Source organism: Mytilus galloprovincialis, unplaced genomic scaffold (genome assembly GCF_965363235.1).
Source record: "Mytilus galloprovincialis unplaced genomic scaffold, xbMytGall1.hap1.1 HAP1_SCAFFOLD_39, whole genome shotgun sequence".
Taxonomy (NCBI): domain Eukaryota; kingdom Metazoa; phylum Mollusca; class Bivalvia; order Mytilida; family Mytilidae; genus Mytilus; species Mytilus galloprovincialis.
The window spans coordinates 81,907-103,903 of record NW_027467988.1 but is presented as its reverse complement, the minus strand read 5'-3'; the positions used below and the strand labels follow the sequence as shown (position 1 = coordinate 103,903).

At 33.5% G+C, this 21,997-nt stretch overlaps 1 protein-coding gene across 6 annotated transcripts in view; it reads left to right on the top strand.

The window, feature by feature from the left end:
• LOC143059890 (uncharacterized) overlaps positions 1 to 21,997 on the top strand; it is a 43,830-nt gene that overhangs the window by 2,998 nt on the left and 18,835 nt on the right. For all 6 annotated transcript variants that reach the window (XM_076233474.1, XM_076233473.1, XM_076233476.1 and 3 more), the window contains exons 2-6: positions 5,272 to 5,418; positions 6,448 to 6,592; positions 11,307 to 11,420; positions 11,989 to 12,114; positions 19,315 to 19,425. In XM_076233474.1, the coding sequence (XP_076089589.1) occupies positions 5,272 to 5,418; positions 6,448 to 6,592; positions 11,307 to 11,420; positions 11,989 to 12,114; positions 19,315 to 19,425 (643 nt within the window). The remainder of the gene's footprint in view (positions 1 to 5,271; positions 5,419 to 6,447; positions 6,593 to 11,306; positions 11,421 to 11,988; positions 12,115 to 19,314; positions 19,426 to 21,997) is intronic.

The window sequence follows — 21,997 nt, the reverse complement described above, 5'->3', positions numbered from 1 at the left end:
TACATCAGTCGATTTGTTTTGAAAAATTGAATAATTCTGAAAGACCACAGACGAGATTGAAATAAACAAAGGGGTTTTCCGACAGGTATTAGAGATAACCTTTCGCAATAAAAACCACGTGATGATAAGAAGTATGTCTGGTCAATTTAGGACGGCGGCATCGCACATGGTCACAAAGGGCTATTAACGATAACATACTAATTAGTCAGTTTCCATATCTTTTCTACAGAGCTCCCCGGGTTATAAATAAGTGCTAACAAATCGTTGTAGTTCCTGTCAATATAATACTTCCATGGTTCAACATAAATAGATTGTTATATTGGTTATCAAAATCAGCTAGTGGCAAAATCTTCTGAGTTTTGAATTTTATAAGCTCCAGACATCCCCCCCTTTTTTTTGTAAAACAAAATTTTTGTTTAGTATGTATGTTATCTTTATATTTATATTATAAAATCTTCAATATAAATTTGAATAAGAAATGACTGATTTTCTACAAAAAAAAATTGTATACTGGAATGAAATTTGAGAAGTTATCAAAGGAGTACATGTAGGTTCAGTAAGACCCCTTTTTGGCTCCAAAATTAAGCAGCTTTGCAAAATTGAGCAAATGTAATCTTTTAGCTATTTTTTGGAAAGTAGAATGCTTCTGCTACATAAATATGTGCTGTTTTTGACAATACAATGTACATATATCGTGTACTAGCATCATAAAGTCATGCTAAATTACTGAAATCTTCACAATTATAGCATTTTAGTTAAATTTTAGACAGTTTCCGTCTAAAGCTTAGATAATGCAGCCTCTAATGAAGAGAAGTTATGTATACAGCATTACGGGTAACGAGGGTAAAGGGGCGAGTTTCTTCATATTTTGGCTTGGTAACTATGAATGTCATGTGAATATTCTGAGACATTTATTCAGGAGATTAAATATTTTCTTTGGTAATATCTTCTGACATCAGACTCGGACTTCTCTTGAACTGAATTTTAAATGTGCGTATTGTAAAGTGGCCGCATTCGTGTTCATTCATAATATTAAAATGTAAGTTGTATTTGATGATAATACATAACATATACATGATATATAAAGGTTGAGGATGAACACGGATGCGGCCACTTTCATTTTTGACGAAAACCATCTTAAAAGTGACGTTTTTTGGCATATTTGTTAGATTTTTAACCGGATTTTTGTGACAAAAATGTCGGTTATTGATTTGGGGATGTACGGCGGGCGGGCGGGCGGGCGGGCGGCAATCAAATGTTGTCCGTGCATTAACTCATGAACCGTTCAATCAAAGCTTTTAAAATTTTAATATGTTGTTACTGACAACTAAATGAAGGTCAAGTTCAATAATGGCGATTTTGACTTTTACCGTTCAGGAGTTATGGTTCTTGAAAGATTGAAAAATGAAGTTTCCAGTCGTGTCCGTGCATTTACGCATGAACTGTTCTACTAAAGCTTCCCAAATTTTAATATGTTGTTACTGATGACAAAATGGAGGTCATGTTTAATAATGACGATTTTGACTTTTACCGTTCAGGAGTTATGGTTCTTAAAAGATTGAAAAATGGAGTTTCCAGTTGTGTCCGTGCATTTACGCATGAACTGTTCTACCAAAGTTTCCCAAATTTTAATATGTTGTTACTTATGACAAAATAGAGGTCATGTTCAATAATGGCGATTTTGACTTTTACTGTTCAGGAGTTATGGTTCTTGAAAGATTGAAAAATGGTGTTTCCAGTCGTGTCCATGCATTTTCTCATGAACCATTCAACCAAAGCTTTTGAAATTTTTATATGTTGTTACTGATGACAAAATGGAGGTCAAGTTTAATAATAAGGATTTTGACTTTTACCGTTCAGGAGTTATGGTTCTTGAAAGATTGAAAAATGGAGTTTCCAGTCGTGTCCCTGCATTTACGCATGAACTGTTCTACCAAAGCTTCCCAAATTTTAATATGTTGTTACTGATGACAAAATAGAGGTCAAGTTCAATAAAGACGATTTTGACTTTTACCGTTCAGGAGTTATGGTTCTTGAAAGATTGAAAAATGGTGTTTCCAGTCGTGTCCGTGCATTTTCTCATGAACCATTCAACCAAAGCTTTTGAAATTTTTATATGTTGTTACTGATGGCAAAATAGAGGTCAAGTTCAGTAATGATGATTTTGACTTTTACCGTTCAGGAGTTATGGTTCTTGAAAGATTGTAAAATGGCGTTTCCATTCACGTTGTTGCATTTACTCATGAACCATTCAATCTAAGCTTTTCAAATTTTTATATGTTGATACTGATGACAAAATGGAGGTCAAATTTGATGTTGACAATTTTCACTTTCACCATTCATCAGTAATGGTTCTTGTGATATTGCCAGGACACAAATAAATATTAATAAATCCGGTTTGCTGTCGTTGTGACAGCCTCTTGTTCATATTTAAGCTTCAATCGGAGCGTTTTTAATGACTGATCATTTAAATCTTTTACATAAACTAATCGAATCAATTGAAATATACACTTAAGTGTTTAAAAAGTGTCCTAAATATCTCGTTAGATGAAACTGAAATTTGGGGCCAAAATCGGCCCTTACCGGACCTACTCCTTTAATGTTCTCATACCACAGTCACAATTTGAAAATGTTTTCTCCAAATACAAATGGTTTTTAAAAAAATTATAAATTAGTTCACAATACATTACAAAATAAATGTGTCTCTAATCTCATATAATTTCCTGTACATGCAGTTTTACAATTTTCTATTTGTCGCCTGCAACTAAAGTGGCCAAATCTAGACATCTAACAATCCTTCTTTGGGGAACGATTTATATAATTTCTTATTGTTTTCAAATTCCTGTATTTCTTTACATGTTATAATTTCCTAAAACATCATGAAATTAAAGAAAATTACAAAACTTTTAAACAATTGTTAAACTCTAAATTTGTATAATATGAATGACATTTGATTTTTTAAATGTATACATGTTTAACATTTTTAAAGTTAAGATAAGTTATGGAACTGAAAGATGATACATTATGTATATATATTCAAAACATATTCATATAATAGATGTAATCATATTAATCCACTTAGACAAATAGAGTCAATGTATTATAATGATTGATAAATAAACGGAAAAAATAACAATTTAAATAATAAAAAAATAAACTTTTCTAATTTTAAAACTGAGACTAAATATTTATTTTTGCAGAGCAAGGGATTATGGATACATAGTTCCTAGTATTTATCTCCTTTGTCTTATAACATGTGGTTCAAGTATTTGCATGTAGTATATTATGATATAATTAAAGTCCACAGAAATGGCCATGTGTTCACAGTGGGACTTCTTTAAAGCTTTTTAATTACTGATTGTTTGTCAACTAGATGGCTAGATAAAATAATCTTCAACCTCAACAACTATGAAAAGCAGTAGGTCCTGGTGTGTGGTTTCTCACAAATTTCAATACAAACATACTTGTAGAGAACATAAATCATTGTAAATAAAACCCTATAAATCCAGATAGTGAACTATGATTTTGTTTTTATTTTAAAACCATTAAAACACTGACTTGTAAATAGTTGTAAAAATCTTGATTTGTTATCAACATCCAGTATTTTTACTTAGTCATTTCTTTTGATTCTTCATTTCTTAGTATGGATGTTTTGCATTTTTTATCATAAACCTTATAGCTGCATTAAAATATGACTCCTTCACAATAAAAAACAAACTTGAAACAAAAAGATAACTATGGGTCTATAATCAAGTTTGATTACAAAATCAAAAGTTAAATATAATTAGTGGAATTTGGATGTTAGAACCATTTGTTATGTTTATAAAGGTTTTTTTTTTATCATTTTTGTCATGAATAAATTATAATATACACAGTATTCATATCAATTTAATTTCACTTAGTTCTAGAAATGCAAGTTTCAAAATATTTTTTTTAATCACAGGCATTTATTTTCTGAGAATTTTTTCCCTTATGCCATGACCATAACCATGATAACACATGTTTTATGAAAATGCAAAAAAGCAAACAAGTTCTATAATACCAATATACTGATATACATGCATGTACATGTAACTTCCATGGTAAAAGAAAAGAGGGGGAAATATTATTATCTCAATCTCCAATTAGAAGTTGTGAATTGTCCCAATAAGATTACAAATGTAATAGTAAACATGTCATGTGGTGTTGAAAGTATGCATTTCTTTTGAAGTATTATCACTATCAATATCTACATGAATATCATATCCCCTGAATGTTATGTTAGAAGCTGAGGTACATGAACAAATGTACATTTTTTTATTTTTTTTTAGGTCCTATTGCAAACAATTTCAAATTTACAACTCTCAGACTTAATAGATATAGGAAGATGTGGTGTGAGTGCCAATGAGACAACTCTCCATACAAATAACAATTTAAAAAGTAAACCATTATAGGTTAAAGTACGGCCTTAAGTTCAGTACTGACAACTCTGGCTTACAACATGTATGGACACACTTTATACATGTAGTATTAAAATAATAAAATGTGGTATCATTTCCAAATTGCCAATAAGACTACTCTCCAATAGTTAAGATAATCATGCCATCTGCTGTGGGTATTTTTCAATTTTCACATCTTTTGATCCACTGGAAGGCGTCAAAGCAAAAGCTTAAAATAGCTTTCCTAGACATCATAATTATTTGTACTAACTCCCCACCAGAGATCAAAAGATACAAAATTAACCACTTAAGAATATCGTACAGCCTTCAACAACGAGCAAAAACCTATTAAACCACTTTAAATTTCTGGTACATTGTTTGTAAAGATACATAGGGCTTTAGAATTACCTAATGAACTACAGATATACATACAAGCACAAATTTATCTTAAGTTTACTGAAAGCGACTAGAATCCAGATTTTCCATGGAATTTTTAAACTTTTATTGTTGCCTTCTATAGGATGCTCTGGATTTCCAGAAATTTTCTAATAACAACAGCATAATTTTCCATGGAATATTTTAATTTATCTTTTTGCCTTCTATAGGACCGACATGGAATTCCAGATTTTTTTCTGAACCACATCCCAAATTTTCCATGGATTTTTTTCTGAACCCCATATACCTTCTATAGGGGGGGGTATGGATTATTTCTGGAATAGCCCATTCACTACATGTATCTGTAGCATTAACATCCTGACACAAATATGTGTGCAATACGCATTGCTGAAATGTGACGTTTTTCTCCTCAAAAGATGATATTGTTGTAACAAATCTGTGTTTATTTTTTTTATAGTTTATGAGCATGGCACCTACATCCCCATTTATCTTGTTTGAAGAAAAATTGATGGAAGTCATCAAAAAAACACCAAAGACATCACCCCTGGAGATATATATTTTAAAAATATATCTGGAAATGAAAACAGAAACTGACATTGTTCAGGTTTGTACTATAGTCATGATAGTAGGATATAGACTGTCTGATGGACATGCATGACAATTTTTTATACCCTGTAAGAATATAAGATGGTCCCAAATGTTTGTTTGTAGACTGTTAACATCATGTAAAAACTTGAAGGCATTATTTGACGTTTTTATACCCCATCAAATGAAGTTTGTGTGGGTATATAGGAATCACCTCTGTCTGTCTGTCTGTCTGTCCATCCGTCCTGCTCATTGTCCTGAGCAGAACTTTTGTACCTTAGTACCTACATTGTAGGATTATCAAACTTGGTATGTGGATGAATCATATACGGGAGGTGGATGTGTCACGAATGAAATTATGTCACAATGACCTTGACTTTGATCTTCATGATAGCAAAACGAAGATGATGTGTCACGTACCAAATTTAGGTCAATGTGACCCTTGACCTTCATGATAGTAAAATGTCATCCACTTTTTTCTTTATAATTTTTAAAGCTTTTCTTCTTCATGTTCTTCATGTCATAGCTTTTGTACTGTAGAGCCTAGGTGGTTGTATCATTGGCATAGCTTTTGTACTGTAGAGCCTAGGTGGTTGTATCATTGGAAGATGAACTTCTTGCGATATCAGATGTAAGTCTCATGACTTATAGGGTTAGGCAAGTGAGAGGGAAAAAGGGGTGGGGTATAGAGTTGTGCTCATAGTTTCAAGTTAGATTTAATATGGAACAAGAATTTCATTGCAGACTCAATACACATGATACATTTACAAGTTTAACTTCATACCCTTGGGAAGGAGATTTGAAAGAATTTTGACACGCATCTTCATCAGTGATATCTCACCCATTATTTCATGATGTTATTATTATACAATTTTATTTCTATCTATTATTCAATTTTCCGTATTTAGCGCCAAAGTTCGGGAGCGGAGTATCACTAATAAGCATCAGTTCACACAGATTTCTTGTTTTGCTCTTGCATACATATATTATTATTTAGTGTACAGTTTTGTAACTGCTGAATATTGATTTTCATGTGTGTTATCTTTAGGAAGTAGGAACCAAGTATGACAGTCCCCCTCTAGATGAGAAGGACAGTTGTGGACAGAATTCAAGGAAAAGGAAAGAAAAGAATAGACTTTACACCTGGATAAAAAATTTCATAACAAGAAAGACGTGTGCACCTGTGGAATCTTGTGAGTTTATGATGTTTATCATGTTTATATGCACATTGATTTAAGAATTGAATGCATATTTTTTGTACTTAATCGGCGTGTAAAAGCGTTGACCGAAGCACATTTTATATAAAGCGTGGAAGCGCTTCATACAAAAAATGTGTGCACGGTCAACGCTTTTACACGCCCATAAAATGCAAAATCTGCATTCAATTCTTAAAATTACATTTTCAGTCAAAAAAAAACCAAAATCACATCAAAGTTCAAGGCAATATTTTTTCTGCGCCAGTCGAGTGTTTCGTCTATAAAAGACTCATTAGTGACACTCTTATCTAAAACTATGCAAATCCAAATCACTATGAAGTTGAAGAGATTATAAACCCAAAATATACCGAAACAGGGAACCAAAATAAGACCAAGGAAATCCTATGCCTTGAAGTAGAAAAACTTTATTGTTTTAAACAATTTCAAAATTTATAACAGCACATTTAGTTTGATGAATCACGTCAGCACCGAAGTGTTGACTAGCGGAGCGGGTTAACCTCTAGGAAGAATACCTCCACCAGCAGTGAAAACCATCATGGTGTTAAAAAAAAAAATCACATCAAAGTTCAAGGCAAGATTTTTTCTGCGCCAGACGCGCGTTTCGTCTATAAAAGACTCATCAGTGACGCTCTTACATGTATCTAAAACTATGCAAATCCAAAATCACTATAAAGTTGAAGAGCTTATAAACCCAAAATATACCGAAACAGGGCACCAAAATAAGACCAAGGAAATCCTATGCCTTGAAGTAGAAAAACCTTAGTGTTTTAAACAATTTCAAAATGTATAACAGCAAATTATGAATTTCCAACATAGTGTATTTTAACAGATTTGAGCTAGGACTTACATTTTCTGAGCTATAAGGGGCTAAAAGGGGTTAAAAAAGACTTCTCTTTTTTGTTCGTCAAATTTTTATTTTTCATCTTATTTTGGTTTTGTTTTTATGCCCCGCCACGAAGTGAAAGGGGCATATAGATTTACCCTTGTCCGTCCGTACATACGTATGTACGTCCGTCTGTCCCGATCTTGGTTAAGTTTTGCGTTAAGGTCCATTTCTCAGAATGTGATAATGATGTACCAATGATATTTCATCAGTATATTCTTCTTAAATAGTACTACATTGATCAACAACATTTGGGTCAATTTGACCTACATTTCATGCTTGATTGACTTCAATAACTTTTTTCATAAATGACCATTGTGAAGAAACCTATTGTAATATATGAATGATATTTCACCACTGTGGTGTTCCTATGTAGTGTAACACAGTTCAACAGTTCAGCATCTTTTGGGTCACTATGACCTACATTTTATGCTTGAGTGATTTTGGTTAAGTTTTGCGTTTAGGTCCATTTCTCAGAACCCTATGGTAGTGCATCAATGATATTAGACTGTTGTAGTGTTCTTGCTTAGTGCAACACAGTTCAGCATCTTTTTGGTCAATATGACCTACATTTTATGCTTCAGTGGTTTTGGTTATGTTTTGTGTATAGGTCCATTTCTCAGAACCCTATGGTAGTGTATCAATGATATTAGACTATTGGTAGTGTTCTTGCTTAGTGCAGCACAGTTCAGCATCTTTTTGGTCACTATGACCTACATTTTATACTTCAGTGATTTTGGTAAAGTTTTGTGTCGAGGATTATTTCTCAAGAACCTAATGTAGTATATCAATGATATTAATGTATTGTAGTGTCCTTGCATAGTGCAGCACAGTTCAGCATCTTCTAGAATACCATGACCTACATTTTATGCTTGAATGATTTTGGTCAAGTTTTGCATTTACTGCCATTTCTCGGAATCTGTGGTAGTGTATCAATGATATTACACTGTTGTAGTATTCTTGCACAGTGCAGCACAGTTTGACCTCTTTTTGGTCACTTTGACATATCTTATGCTTGAGTGACTTTGGTTTAAATTTGCCATACAGCTCTTTTCAGCAGCATTTTGGTCAATTTTTACATGAGAGAACATGGAACCTCATATTGATCTAAATGGCAGGGCATCTGTGGCTTACAGACACATTTTCTAGTTTTTCTTTATGTTCCTTATGAACTTTCGCAACAGTAGAGTACGACAGATTTAGCATAGCTTTTACCGTTTTCGAGCTATTAGGGGCCAAAGTGGTGCTAAATAAAAAAAAAACCAAAAAAAAGTTTTTTTATTACTAATCAGAATTCTCTGTCCAGCATATTACTGTGTCCAGCATATTATTGTGTCCAGCATATTATTGTGTCCACTTTAGTAGTGTGTCAATGCTTGCCCAAATGAACACCTGTTCGACCACTGCGGTCGTATCATGCTGCGCTTGGCGTAGCTCTTTATTCTGGTAATGCTTCAACCAAATGATAATATCTTTGGTATGTAGCCTTATTATGAAGAGTTACAGATTAAGTTAGAGTTTGGTGACGGTTCAATGATTTTCACGGAAGCTACAGCCCTTGGACATAGAAAAATTCAATATCAAAGAAATTGTAAATGTAAAACCACTGGCAGTGGGGCTAAACAAACCAAATATAAAACATACAAAACAATAAAAAGTAAAAGACATAGGTTAAAGGTAAAAGTGGCCCAAAATATAAAATATTTCTATACATACAAAATTACAGTGAATTATAAGTATTCCACACTTTTTTTTGTAATGTTCAACCAATTGATTTTATTTTTGGTATGTGGTCTTATCATGAGAAGTTACAGATTAAGTTCTACTTTGGTTGTGGTTGAATAATTTTTACGGAAGTTACGCCCTCGGACTTAGAAAATTACAGTGAATTTGAAGTTTTCAGCACTTTTTTATGTCCCGCCACAAAGTGGTCGGGACATATAGTTTTACCCTTGTTTGTCATTCTGACTTGTTGCGCAACAACCAGTTTTCCAGACTTTTTTACTAAACACCTTGAGATATTGAACTGATTTTTGGTATATAGATATTTATTGATGTTACAGATTGAGTTTGAGTCTTGTTACGGTTCATTGATTTTCACTTTTGTCGTTCAAGAGTTATGGGACTTTGTTCATTGAAAATTGACATTTTTCACAAAAACTCAAGTTTACTTTGACCAATTCTTACTAAATTTTAACATGATGTTACATGTAGGTCCTATGTAGAGTAAATGCCTTTGGTTTTTGTTATTTTCCCTATTGTCCTTTTAGAGTTCTGGAGTTGGGAGCGGACTAAGTAACTTACTTTTTTTTTGTGAATAACTAAAGAATATTTTTTTCCTATTTTCATTTAGATTTTTTTTGGTTCTATATTTAATTTATTATTTTTTTCATTATTTTATTAAATTTTATTTTTATAAAAATAATTGTCTGTTTGCTTTTAAAATTCACATAGTGTTTCTTCTTTTGTTTTGTTTGAAATAGACATGATCTGATAATTACAGTCGAATCTGCTTAATCCGACACCTGAATATTCCGACATCCTGTGAAATCTGACAAAATTTACTGGTCCCGAAAGTTTTCTTTAACATTCTTTGTTAAAAAATCTTCTGTATTCCGTCACCCGTCTACTCCGTAATCCGACAGCATTTTCAAGTCCCAGCCTTCATAAGTACTCTAATTATACTTGTTTAATCCGACCCTTTGATCTCCTTAATCAATTTATAAACAAGGTAATCATAATTCAGTCAGGTGTATTTCATGCATTTTTATTAAAGGTAATTTAATCCATTACCTGTGTACACAAATATCTTGTTATTTTTTATTGATCGGATAGGAAATTTGAGGCTCAGTACGGGATAAAAACATTTCTACAACATATGGAAAATATATAAATCTTAATACATACTTTTCATAATGTCTTTCTTAATTCAATGTGAGTAAATTGTTGGGGAAAAAAATCCAGACGAAGAAATATTGCTAATTGGACTGTGAAATGATTTCATTTTGACAGTTTAATTTATGTGACCAGTGTCGAAGACGATATTCCGACTAAATGATACAAATAACCATGACTGGGAAAATAGTTAAACAATTGATGAAGACTAACACTGTAAATGTTCTAAGAACTTGTCAATCTCACTGAAATTTATCGTACTAAATATTTACAAGATCTTGGGAATTCGTACTTGACGTGGTGTAATGTTTCATAAACACTATTTTTCTTTAAAGGATCTCCTTAGTAAAACCTATTTTGGGTGTTATTGCCCACGTTTGTATCTTACATGCTTATTTCACTTTTATCAAATGTGAAACCCGAGTATTCCGACACCCTGTCCAATCCGACATATTTCTCTGGTCCCGAGGTGTGTCGGATAAGACAGGTTCCACTGCATATGTTTTGAAATGAACTATAAAAAAAATTCGGAATGGGCGTATATTGCACTTGTGGCGCAGCTGTTTATTCTAATTCTGATTTCCAATATATTTCAATAATAGTGAACTACCAACATAATCGTGGCAAGCAAGTTAGACTGTCAAGAAAGTAAGCATATCAAACACATTACTGTATGAAGCAAGCTACTGGTAACACAATTCCTGTGTTGACCACAATATAGGTTATTGAGTAGTCAACAAAGTAGGTTGTTGAGCACCTCAGTTTGTATTGATAAAATTATCTGTAATTTCAAATGTTATTTTGGACTGTCAATTAAGTCATTTTAAGCTTGAGAGGCAAAATAAACCTTTGCAAAAAAAAAGCTCAGACCTGTCCTCTGTTTATCATTGGATGAAAATCTTATATTTTCAGTTAAAGAAAAATGGACCAGATTTGCAGATGCAAATCCATCTGTGGTGATGCAGTACGTCATAAGTAGGCCCAGGGTAATAGAACAACTGCAATGCATTTTGGACTCTGATTCAGGTAAATTTAGAGTTTTACCAAAGAAACAAATGGAATTGTGAATTCAAAAACATGTGTTTTTGATTTCTGTTTAATAATTGAATGATTAATTGTAATATGTTTTGCATTAGTCCATGATTGCAGAATATTTAATTTATTTCAGACAACATGTATGAAAGATGAGCATTGTTGATTGCTTTATAGATTATTATTAGGGTAATGTGAGCTTTTGCCACCATGAAACATCTATCATAACTTATCACACTTTAATCTTCCCCTCTGAAACCGCTGGGCTAAATGGAATCAAACTTGGCAGGATGCATCTATGTAAGGTCTGTTATAAAATTGCCTCATTTCGTCCTGATTGGACAACAAAATTGGCTGCCATGGGCAATTCTTGATGCTCACCTGAGCCTCTAGTTTTTTTTTTATTCAGTCATCTTCAAAATTGTTACTAAAAGAATGCATAGATCACACACAAAAAATTAAAACGGCATTAAAATTGCTATATTTAGCCATTGATATGTTTGGTTAAGACTATCCAGGTAAGCAATTTATGTTAGTTAATGAAATATCTTTCCTTATTCAGAGAAAGAGTTAGAAATAGACAGAGAAGAAGATAGAAATACTCAGATGGAAGGTGTAGAGGCAGAAGAAGATTTTGAGAGGGAACAGTTCATCGATTCAGAAGAGAATATTATCAATGAAGAAGAGGGTATAAATATTGTCAAGTGCTGTTTTTATCCCCCCTGCTAAGCGAAAGCGGGGGGATTATGTCATGTATGTAATGCAGTCCGTCTGTTTGTATGTATGTAATGTCATGCAAAATCTCAGAAACTAGAAATGATGGAAACTTGAAACTTGGTAGCATGTTAGAGTATGTGATCAGGGTATGAAATTCATGCCCTAGGGCAAATTTATGAGCGAAATTTCGTTTTTGAGATAGGCAGAAAATGGTGAAATCTTCCAAAATATTTACAATAGGAAGTTGGTTCCAACAGTATGACCTCCCATTATGGGTACCAAGTCTAGCAGTGGCATGGTATTTTGCCTGCAAGCCCTGAGGGCATTTTCCTAAGGGTTAAAAATAATGACAAAATCGATTCTGCACGAACTCCTCTTACACCTTTCATGGTAGAAACAAGAAAATTATAAGTGTATAAGTAGTACTATGAAAGTTGTCTGTGTCGAAGGTTTCGGAATTTTGAACTTTGCCCTTAGGGCAAAATGATTTCCCACCAAATGATTAATATGCGACATCTTTTGGTATGATTATGATCCAAGCAACTAACTTTTTATACCACCGCAAAAATTTTGCGTTCGTATAATGGTATCGCCCCTGTCCGTTGGCGTCGTCGGTGTCGGCGTCGTCGTCGTCGTCCAGATTAATGGTTTCCGGACAATAACTTAAGTTCTGATAGAGCAAATGCTACGAAATTTTAACACAAGGAATATAACCACAAAATACAGCTTGGGATTGTTTTTGGGGGTTATGCCCCCGCCGGTTCCTGAAATAGGGGCCAAAAAGGGCAAAATAAGTGTTTATATTAAATATGATGTAGAGGATTTATTTTTATGCCCCACCTACGATAGTAGAGGGGCATTATGTTTTCTGGTCTGTGCGTCCGTTCGTCCGTCCGTCCGTTCGTTCGTTCGTCCGTCTGTCCCGCTTCAGGTTAAAGTTTTTGGTCGAGGTAGTTTTTGATGAAGTTGAAGTCCAATCGACTTCAAACTTGGTACACATGTTCCCTATGATATGATCTTTCTAATTTTAATGCCAAATTAGAGATTTTACCCCAATTTCACGGTCCACTGAACATAGAAAATGATAGTGCGAGTGGGGCATTCGTGTACTGAGGACACATTCTTGTTTGTTCAATTTTAATCAAATTTTTTTCATAATGTTCCTTATGAAATCCCGCAACTGTAATATTGCAACGGATTTAACATAGCCTTTACCGTTTCCGAGCTATAAGCGGCCAAAGTGGTGCTAAATCCCAAAAAACGAACTTTTTTATTTCTTGTCCGATTTCAATGGGTTTTTTTTTTTTGATTCCTCATGAAATTTTAAGCGATTTGAGCTAGGACCTACGGTTTCGGAGCTACAAGGGGCCAAAAGGGGCTAAAACTGCCTTCTCTTTTTTGTTCGTCAAATTTTTATTTTTCATCTTATTTTCATTTTGTTTTTTTCATTATGTTCCTTATGAAATTCCGCACCGATAGTATGTCAACGGACTTAACGTAGCTTTTACCGTTTCCGAGCTATTAGGGACCAAAGTGGTGCTAAATAAAAAAAAAAAACTTTTTTATTTCTCGTCCGATTTCAACGGGTTTTTTTTCTTTGGATTCCTTATGAAATTTCCAACTCAGAAAATTTTTACCGATTTGAGCTAGGACTTACGGTTTCTGAGCTACAAGGGGCTAAAAGGGCTAAAATGAACTTCTCTTTTTTGTTTGTCAAATTTTTATTTTTCATCTTATTTTGGTTTTGTTTTTTTCATTATGTTCCTTATGAACTTCCGCACCGATAGTATGTCAACGGATTTAACATAGCTTTTACCGTTTCCGAGCTATTAGGGGCCAAAGTGGTGCTAACTCCAAAAATAGAACTTTTTTATTTCTCGTCAAATTACAACATTTTTTTTGTTTGGATTCCTTAACAAATTTCCAACCCGTTTGATTCTCTCCAAATTTAAGCTGGGACTTACGGTTTCCCTGCTACAAGGGTCTTAATTTCTGTGTCCAGTATATTACTGTGTCCAGCTAATTACTGTATCCAGCAAATTACTGTGTCCAGCAAATTACTGTGTCCAGCACATTATTGTGTCCACTTTAGTAGTGTGTCAATACTTGCCCAAATGAACACTTGTCGACAACTGCGGTCGTATCATGCTGTGCTCGGCGAAGCTTTTTATTATGTATTAGTATAACAGTTGGAACAATACTGTATGTTTGGATTCCAAATATGGCAATTCCAACTTTGGTAAATTTCCTGAAAGTCTCAAAGACTGTTTAAATTTTGGAAATGTTCCTTGAAACTAATTGTGTTTTACAATAACATATAAAAAGATATGCACACTTGGATTTTTAAAAAATGCCAATTCCAGTTTTAAGAAAATTCCTGAAAGTCTCAAAGACTGGCAAATCTTTGAAAATGTTCTTCAAAACTTACTATTCTTACATTGCAAAAACAAACAAAATATTTTTGAATGTTCAGATTTCCATTTTTGGTAAATTTCCTGAAAGTCTCAAAGACTCATTATTTTTTCAAAATTTAACTTGCAATTAATCTCTTTTGCTACATTTTATTTATTGGAATTACATGGAACACTAAGATTTCAAAAAATTGCAATTCCAAGTTTTGTAAATTTTCTGAAAGTCTTAAAAAGACTGCTTGATTTTTGGAATCATTCTACAAGACTTACCATATATATATATCATAAAAACTAATGAAATGTTTTGAAATGCTCTGATTCCAAAAGTTGCAATTCCAACTTTGGTAAATTTCCTGAAAGTCTCAAAGACTAGTTAGTTTTTGAAATGAAACTTTTACGCTGATGCTTGTAAAATGGGTTAAAACAAGTCCAATGTTTAGTGTGGTATAATAAAACAATTATGTCCTTCATGAAAAGTTAATATCCAAAATTGTTAAATCTCGAAAGGGGGAATTTCCCTTTGGCTATGCCCGCAGGAAATAACCTCTTCCTCGATTTATCAATTTTGGATACAGTAAAACCTGTGTAAACCGGCCACCTCTGGGACCGTCAAAAAGGGCCGATTTAGGCAGTGGGTCGGTTTATTCAGGTTTTCAGATTGACAGGAAGTCAGTGGTTCATGACGTCAGATATTTTACAGAACTGCATATTTCATGCAATTAACAAATAATAAGCTTGTATAGTACAGTAGATTACTGACATATTATAAATTAGTGTATTGAATAATAGAAAATTCTGAAACTAATTTTATTTAACCTAGAGTGCCGATGATTTGAACACAATATATATTTGGACATGTCCCTGCTTTTTACCATTTTTCTACGAACGAAACATCTTCAATCATTGCTCTCATTGGTATGAGAAAGTTAAGAAATCCATCATCTTTGGAATTTGAAAAATGATTCATACATTTAATGTTTGTGAAGAAATACTCATATGAAGTTAAAGTTTCTGGCTCGTCCGCTTCATTTTCACTTTCGCAGATTTTGTTTGCGTCGGAATCTCCACATTGTTTGAATTGATAAACACGAGTTGTTTTTCTGTCCATAAGTTTCCTCCGTAGGCATTGAAGATTAATTTTCCATAGCAGTTATTTCGTTTCAAAAGTGGTCGGATCTCTGTCGACTTGATCAGTTGATTGACATCAATCAATACCGTTATGATAAAAGGCCAAACCGGTTTTGACAGGTAATAATTAAAGTAATTTACTGTATTGGGACTAGATAATTAGATCGGAATTCCGAATAGACAGGGTCCGGTTTACAAGGGACATTTTTGCAAAGAATATTAAGGGAAGGAAGTGGGACTTTAATTTTCGGCCGGAATTGACAGGAAACCGGATTACTCAGGGTCCGGTTTTCACAGGTTTGACTGTATTAACTTTCCATGAAGGTCATAATTGTATATTATACAATTTATGACTTTTGATGAGGTGGATACAAGGATTTATTTACCTTGTACAAATATTTCATGTGATTAAGGTCAATATTTAAGAAATAGTTCAAGACACTGAGGGCCTTTTGGAGTGGCCTGCCAGTCCATATATTACAATTTGGCCTAAAGTTTCAATGAACAATTTCTTTAATTATACTTTCAACTGTCCTTTACAGTAACATGACTATCAATCTTTATTTTTAAAATTTTGTAAAAAAAAAAAATGAGTCTTTCATTGATATTTTATTGTAATAATTTGATACATTATTTAGTTTTACCCCCGCTTAAAAAAACGGGGTATATAGTATTCGTTGTGTCCGTCCGTTCATCCTTCCGTCCCTAAACTACTGAAGGGAATTCCATGAAACTGTCAGAGAATCTTTGTTACATGTTCCCATTGTGCACCTCCTAATTTAGATTTTGATCCTACCAATTTCTGCGGTTTCCAATAGCAAATCATGGACTTTGTCTGTCCCTTCGTCCGTCATACTAAGCCATCCTGTTTACGGACTTAGTACATATATTAAACATATGGCTGTTAATGAAAAACATGTTCGACTGTATTGACTAATATCTCAAAAACCATTCATTGCAAACAGAGAAAATGTGACAAGGACAAAAATGTTCAGAATGACAAGATCTATTTAATTTATATTTATGTCAAAATTGTTGGATACTCCTGCATAGGGGTTATTGGCCATAAATGACAGTTTTTGGCAAATTTGAATGCTTTTGGCTATTATCTCATAAACTATTATCACTGTGCTTAAACGGCTGTGGGTAACTTGAGTTACCCACAGCCCAATATGGCGGCGTAAAATAATGCGATTTTAATTTTATCAAATATCTTTAGATTTACGCATTAATAATTCTTTACAAGTTGTCAATGTATTGTATCTAAGGCAAAATAATCAACTGAAAACAAAAAATGTAATGCATTTTGTCTTAGCTTAGCGTAAGAACAATTTTAAAAATGGCAAAAGATGTCCGTAACTTTTCTTAACCGAAAACTCTGGCTGTGGGTAATTTTTCTGTTGTAGCCTTTGGATGCATAATTTTTGCGTATATAAGGATTCTTTATACATAATGATCTGACATTTGTTTTCCTTTTCCACGGACACCGAAGAAAATGACACTCACAAACATGGGGATAATACCAACTTAAGCGCTTAACTTTGGTCCGTTTAGCTGTGCTGGATGTACAAATACACAGTCAGGTCCGGTCAGATTAGGGACATTAAATCCGATGCCTCGTATAGGAAGAGTGCCACGCTCTCTACGTTCATGAAAATATAACATAAAATTGCGTACCAATACAGGATAATTTGTACATTAAACATGCAATAAACTTCAGCATTTCAGCTACTGCAATTTACAATCATTAGATCTGCAAGTTACACGCATCCGCTTTACAAGTTAAGGGCATCTAAACTGTAGAAAAAGCAGCAGGTACACGCATCTTACAGCTCACTAAGAGCTTTAAAAATGAAATAGCTAGACATATAATAAACATGATTCTGGTCTATATTAAATCTTGAGACACTGACCTTTTCCTAAATTGCAAAATTCAACAATTGTAACAATTTTATAGGCTTAAAAGCTAGAAAATATAATGCCCATATTTTCGTATGCCATCTACGGCTAACCGTAACTGCATTTACGGGCATCGGCTTTATACCAGTGATTTTCCACTATTAACAGCTACCGAAGGAGAGACAGGGTTTCAAAGAACTCAATAAATCATTATCCCAGTAGAAATTTTATTTTCAACTGTTTGAAGAAAAACAACAATGTGATCCTGGCAAATCTATTTGAAATTACATATATGTAATTGCACTATGTTTCGATGAGTAACACAAGTAAATAATGAAGAAAGTTTATTAACCCAACTAGTCCTGGTTTCTTTAAAAATAAGGCTAAGATATTTTCATTGTTTCAGTATTAATGTACGGTTTATTCCCTTTTGTAATTTCATCTGAAAATTTGAATATTGGCACCGCATAGAAGAAAAACATTTAAGCTACATGTTCAGATTTTTCGGCTTCTTAATATTCATCTTAAACTAGTTGATGAAGGACAGCCGTGGTTTGTTATTGTAAAAATGTATGTTGCAGTACTGTGTTGCTGTAATTTTATGAGTAAAACAGACAGAGTGATATCACATATAATCTAGAATAAAAAATGTTGAAGGGGTTTAGTGTTTTGCTTTAAGGGATCGTTTCGAAAATTGGAACTTCTGACTATGAATTCCCCTTGCCGTTTTTGGGAATAAGTAAGGCGTTAACCTTTACTCTTTACTGTAACTAAATGTAGTTGTATACCAACTTACGATATTTCATAGCTTACCTTTATATTTTTGTGTATAACAATATAAATTCTGAGAAAAGTTAAAGACACATCATGAAGTTACGGACATCTCTGTAAATTACGTAAAAAAAGTTACGGATATCTCTTGTAAAAGTTACGTACCTCTTTTGGACTTTTAAAATCAGTTGTTTTTCGACTTATTGTTTTATACTTAAGTTATTTCTACTTTTATTAGTGCGGGCGAAACTGATATACATCTTCTTGAAAGCTTTATCTTCGTTAAACAACTTTGTTTTGCTTTAAAATAACTAAAATCTATATAAACAGAAGATGTCTTGCGCCATCTTGGGCTGTGGGTAACTTAAGTTACCCACAGCTGTTTAAGCACAGTGATTATAGATAGAAAAAAAAATATTTTAGATTGCAAATATGTTCAGCAATAAAAGCTCTACACACAGTTCAAATGACCACTTGTTATTGGATTTATTGCCCTTAAATGTTTATTACTTGTTTATTACCATATCCTCTATTTTTATATTTTCACCGATTTTAGTGCTTTAAAAAGTATCTTTTAAACTGTTATAGATATATTGAAAGTTTGAACAGCAAAAATGTTAAGTAGGACAAGATCTAAAAAATACAGCCAGTGGGTCTGAAATCATCCTCAAAGGAAGATTTAGACAAATTTGAAAACAGGTGAGCGACACAGGCTCCTTGGAGCCTCTAGTTACCTTTCTTGCAATAGTTACTAGCTGGTTCGTGTCAAGCGCAAAATTATTATGATTTACATTCAGAGTGGAATTGGTAACGACACGGACACATAAATATTCTGAAATATAAAACAGCAATACAAGACTTGACACAGCTTGTTTTTTTTTTTTTGTCAGATCATACATTATTTTTTTTATTTTGGTCCTGGTAATGAAACATCTGTCAAATATGATATTCATCTTTTGCAGATCTACCAACAATGGAAACTCCAATTTCCTATCCAAAAAGGAAAAGAATTCCTAGAAAAATATATACTCCAAGCAGCAGTAAAGTAGCTGAAAAGCAAGAAAACAAGAAAAGTAAGAATTGCTGATTTGTATTATTGGTTTCTGTTTTGGTCACTTAGCCTGAAAGGCTTGCAAGTTTTTGCCATCACTAAGCATTTTCATCCATTATTTATCGTCTGTCTGTTGTCCATCCATCCATAATTTATGTTTTATTTTGTTCTAAAACATCAAACGGACAGATGGATCAGTATAAACAATATGCCCTTCACTTATTGTCACGGTGGCACGAAAAAGGCGTCTAATTTTCCATCTAGTTGTAATTTGACCATGTCATGAATATTGTCCAAGTCCCTTCCAACAACAATCGTCAATTTAAGGAAAAAAAATCCAGTAAATTTTCAAAAGTTGTAGGCTAAAAAATATCTTTAAACCTGAATTTCTTTTTATATTAAATAAAATTGACAATTTCGATTTTCAGTTATGTCAAAAGTAGTCATATTTTTTCCAACAAAGTGAATTTTTACAGATTTGAGCTAGGTCTTAAGGTTTCAGAGCTAAAAGGGGCTAAAACGGACTTCTCTTTTTTGTTCATGAAATTTTTAATTTTCATATTTTCATTTTGATTTTTTCATTTTTCATTGTTTTCCTTATGAACTTTTGCACTGGTAGAGTCTCGACGGATTTAACGTAGCTTGTACCGTTTCCGAGCTATTAGGGGCCAAAGTGGTGCTCAATCCCAAAAAACAAACTTTTTTATTTCTCGTCCGATTTCAAAGGTTTTTTTTCTTCTTTAGAGTCCTTATGAAATTTCCAACATAGAGAATTTTAGCAGATTTGAGCTAGGACTTGCAGTTCTTCCAACCTATTAGGGGCCAAAGTGGTGCTTTTTAGTACTAATGTAATTTCTGTGTCCAGCAAATTACTGTGTCAAGCATATTATTGTGTCCACTTTAGAAGTGTGTCAACACTTGCCCAAATGAACACTTGTCGACCATTGCGGTCGTATCATGGTGCACTCGGCCAAGCTCTTTATTCTTGTATGTTGTTCATGAATTCAAAAATGCTTCATCCAATTGAACTGAAATTTTAAAATTAGGCTGGAATTGGTAATGTCTGGTTACCTTTTGTTTTTTTCCAATTTTGCGATGTGTCCAGAGTATGGGACTTTGATTTTTATAAAAAATGCCATTTTTCTTGAATGTCGTACAGTAACTCAAAAATGCTTCATCCAATTAATCCGAAATTTTATAATTAGGCTAGAATAGGTAATGCCTGGTTCTCTTTCGTTTTTTTTCTGATTTTTCTATATGTTGTTCTAGAGTTGTGGGACTTTGGTGTTAAAAAAATGCGTTTTTCTTGTATGTTGTACACTAATTCAAAAATGCTTCATCCGATTGAATTGAAATTTTAAAATTAGGCTGGAATTTGTAATGCCTGGTTCCCTTTCACTTTTTATTAGCTCACCTGACCTGAAAGATCAACTGAGCTATTCCCATCACTTGGCGTCCGTCGTCGTCGTCCGTTAACTTTTAACAAAAATCTTCTCCTCTGCAACTGCCAGGCCAAATGGAACGAAACCTAGCCACAATCATCCTTAGGGTATGATGTCCATGTCAGTCAACCAAGATGGCCGCCAGGGCTAAAAATAGAACATAGGGGTAAAATGCAAATATTGACTAATTTCTTGAAAACCATTGCAGATAGAGAAAATCTGACATATGCAAAAATGTTCAGAATGTCAAAATCTACCTAAGTTCCATTTATGCCAAAATTGTCGGATGCCCTCGCAAAGGGGTTATTGCCCATAAATGATGATTTTTGGCCAATTTTAACGTTTTTGACTATCTAAGAAATAATTCATGGCAGCCATGGTTTATCAGAGATTTTAACATGGGTTGCATTGTTTGTGTAAAATTTTAATCCCGAGTGTTAGCGAGGGTTAAAATTTCGCAAATAATAATTTTCTCCTCTGAAACTACCAGGTCAAATGGAACCAATCTTGGCCACAATCATCCTTATGGTATCTATTTTTAAAATTATATCCGTAGTCCTTGACGGGCAACCAACATGGCTGCCAAGGCCAAAATTTAATAGATGTATATCATGCTAAAATTGTCATATTTCTTGCATTTTATATATAAAAAACCTGTACTCAATTTCCTTTTGTTTTCACAATTCCCTTTATTATCCAATGCTACATACTATTATGCTGCGATTGGTAAGCACCTATGTTTCCATGAAGTGCCAGCGCTGCAGGTCCAGAGCCGACTTTGCTCTTGTTCTTTCCCATTTTCATACTTAACAAGTTTTCTTTTCATGGTCTGTATGTTTATATTATTGGCAAGTGTTAACTAGAGATCAAAAGAGGTCAGGGCATCAACTTAATCGGAATAAAAATTAGCATGGTTATAAATGCCACTTGGCTAAGTACATGTAATTAAGACAATATAAAAGAAAAAACACACCTGTCATATTTTAAATTTCTCTTTAATTACCGTTATCAGTGCCAGCTAAGTAAATTAACAGTAATAATTATACCCCCGCTCCGAAGGAGAGGGGGGGTATAGTGTTTTACCTCTGTCCGTCCGTCCGTCAGTCAGTCCGTTGTTATGATATTGTAATTATTATGTTTATTTATGTTGGC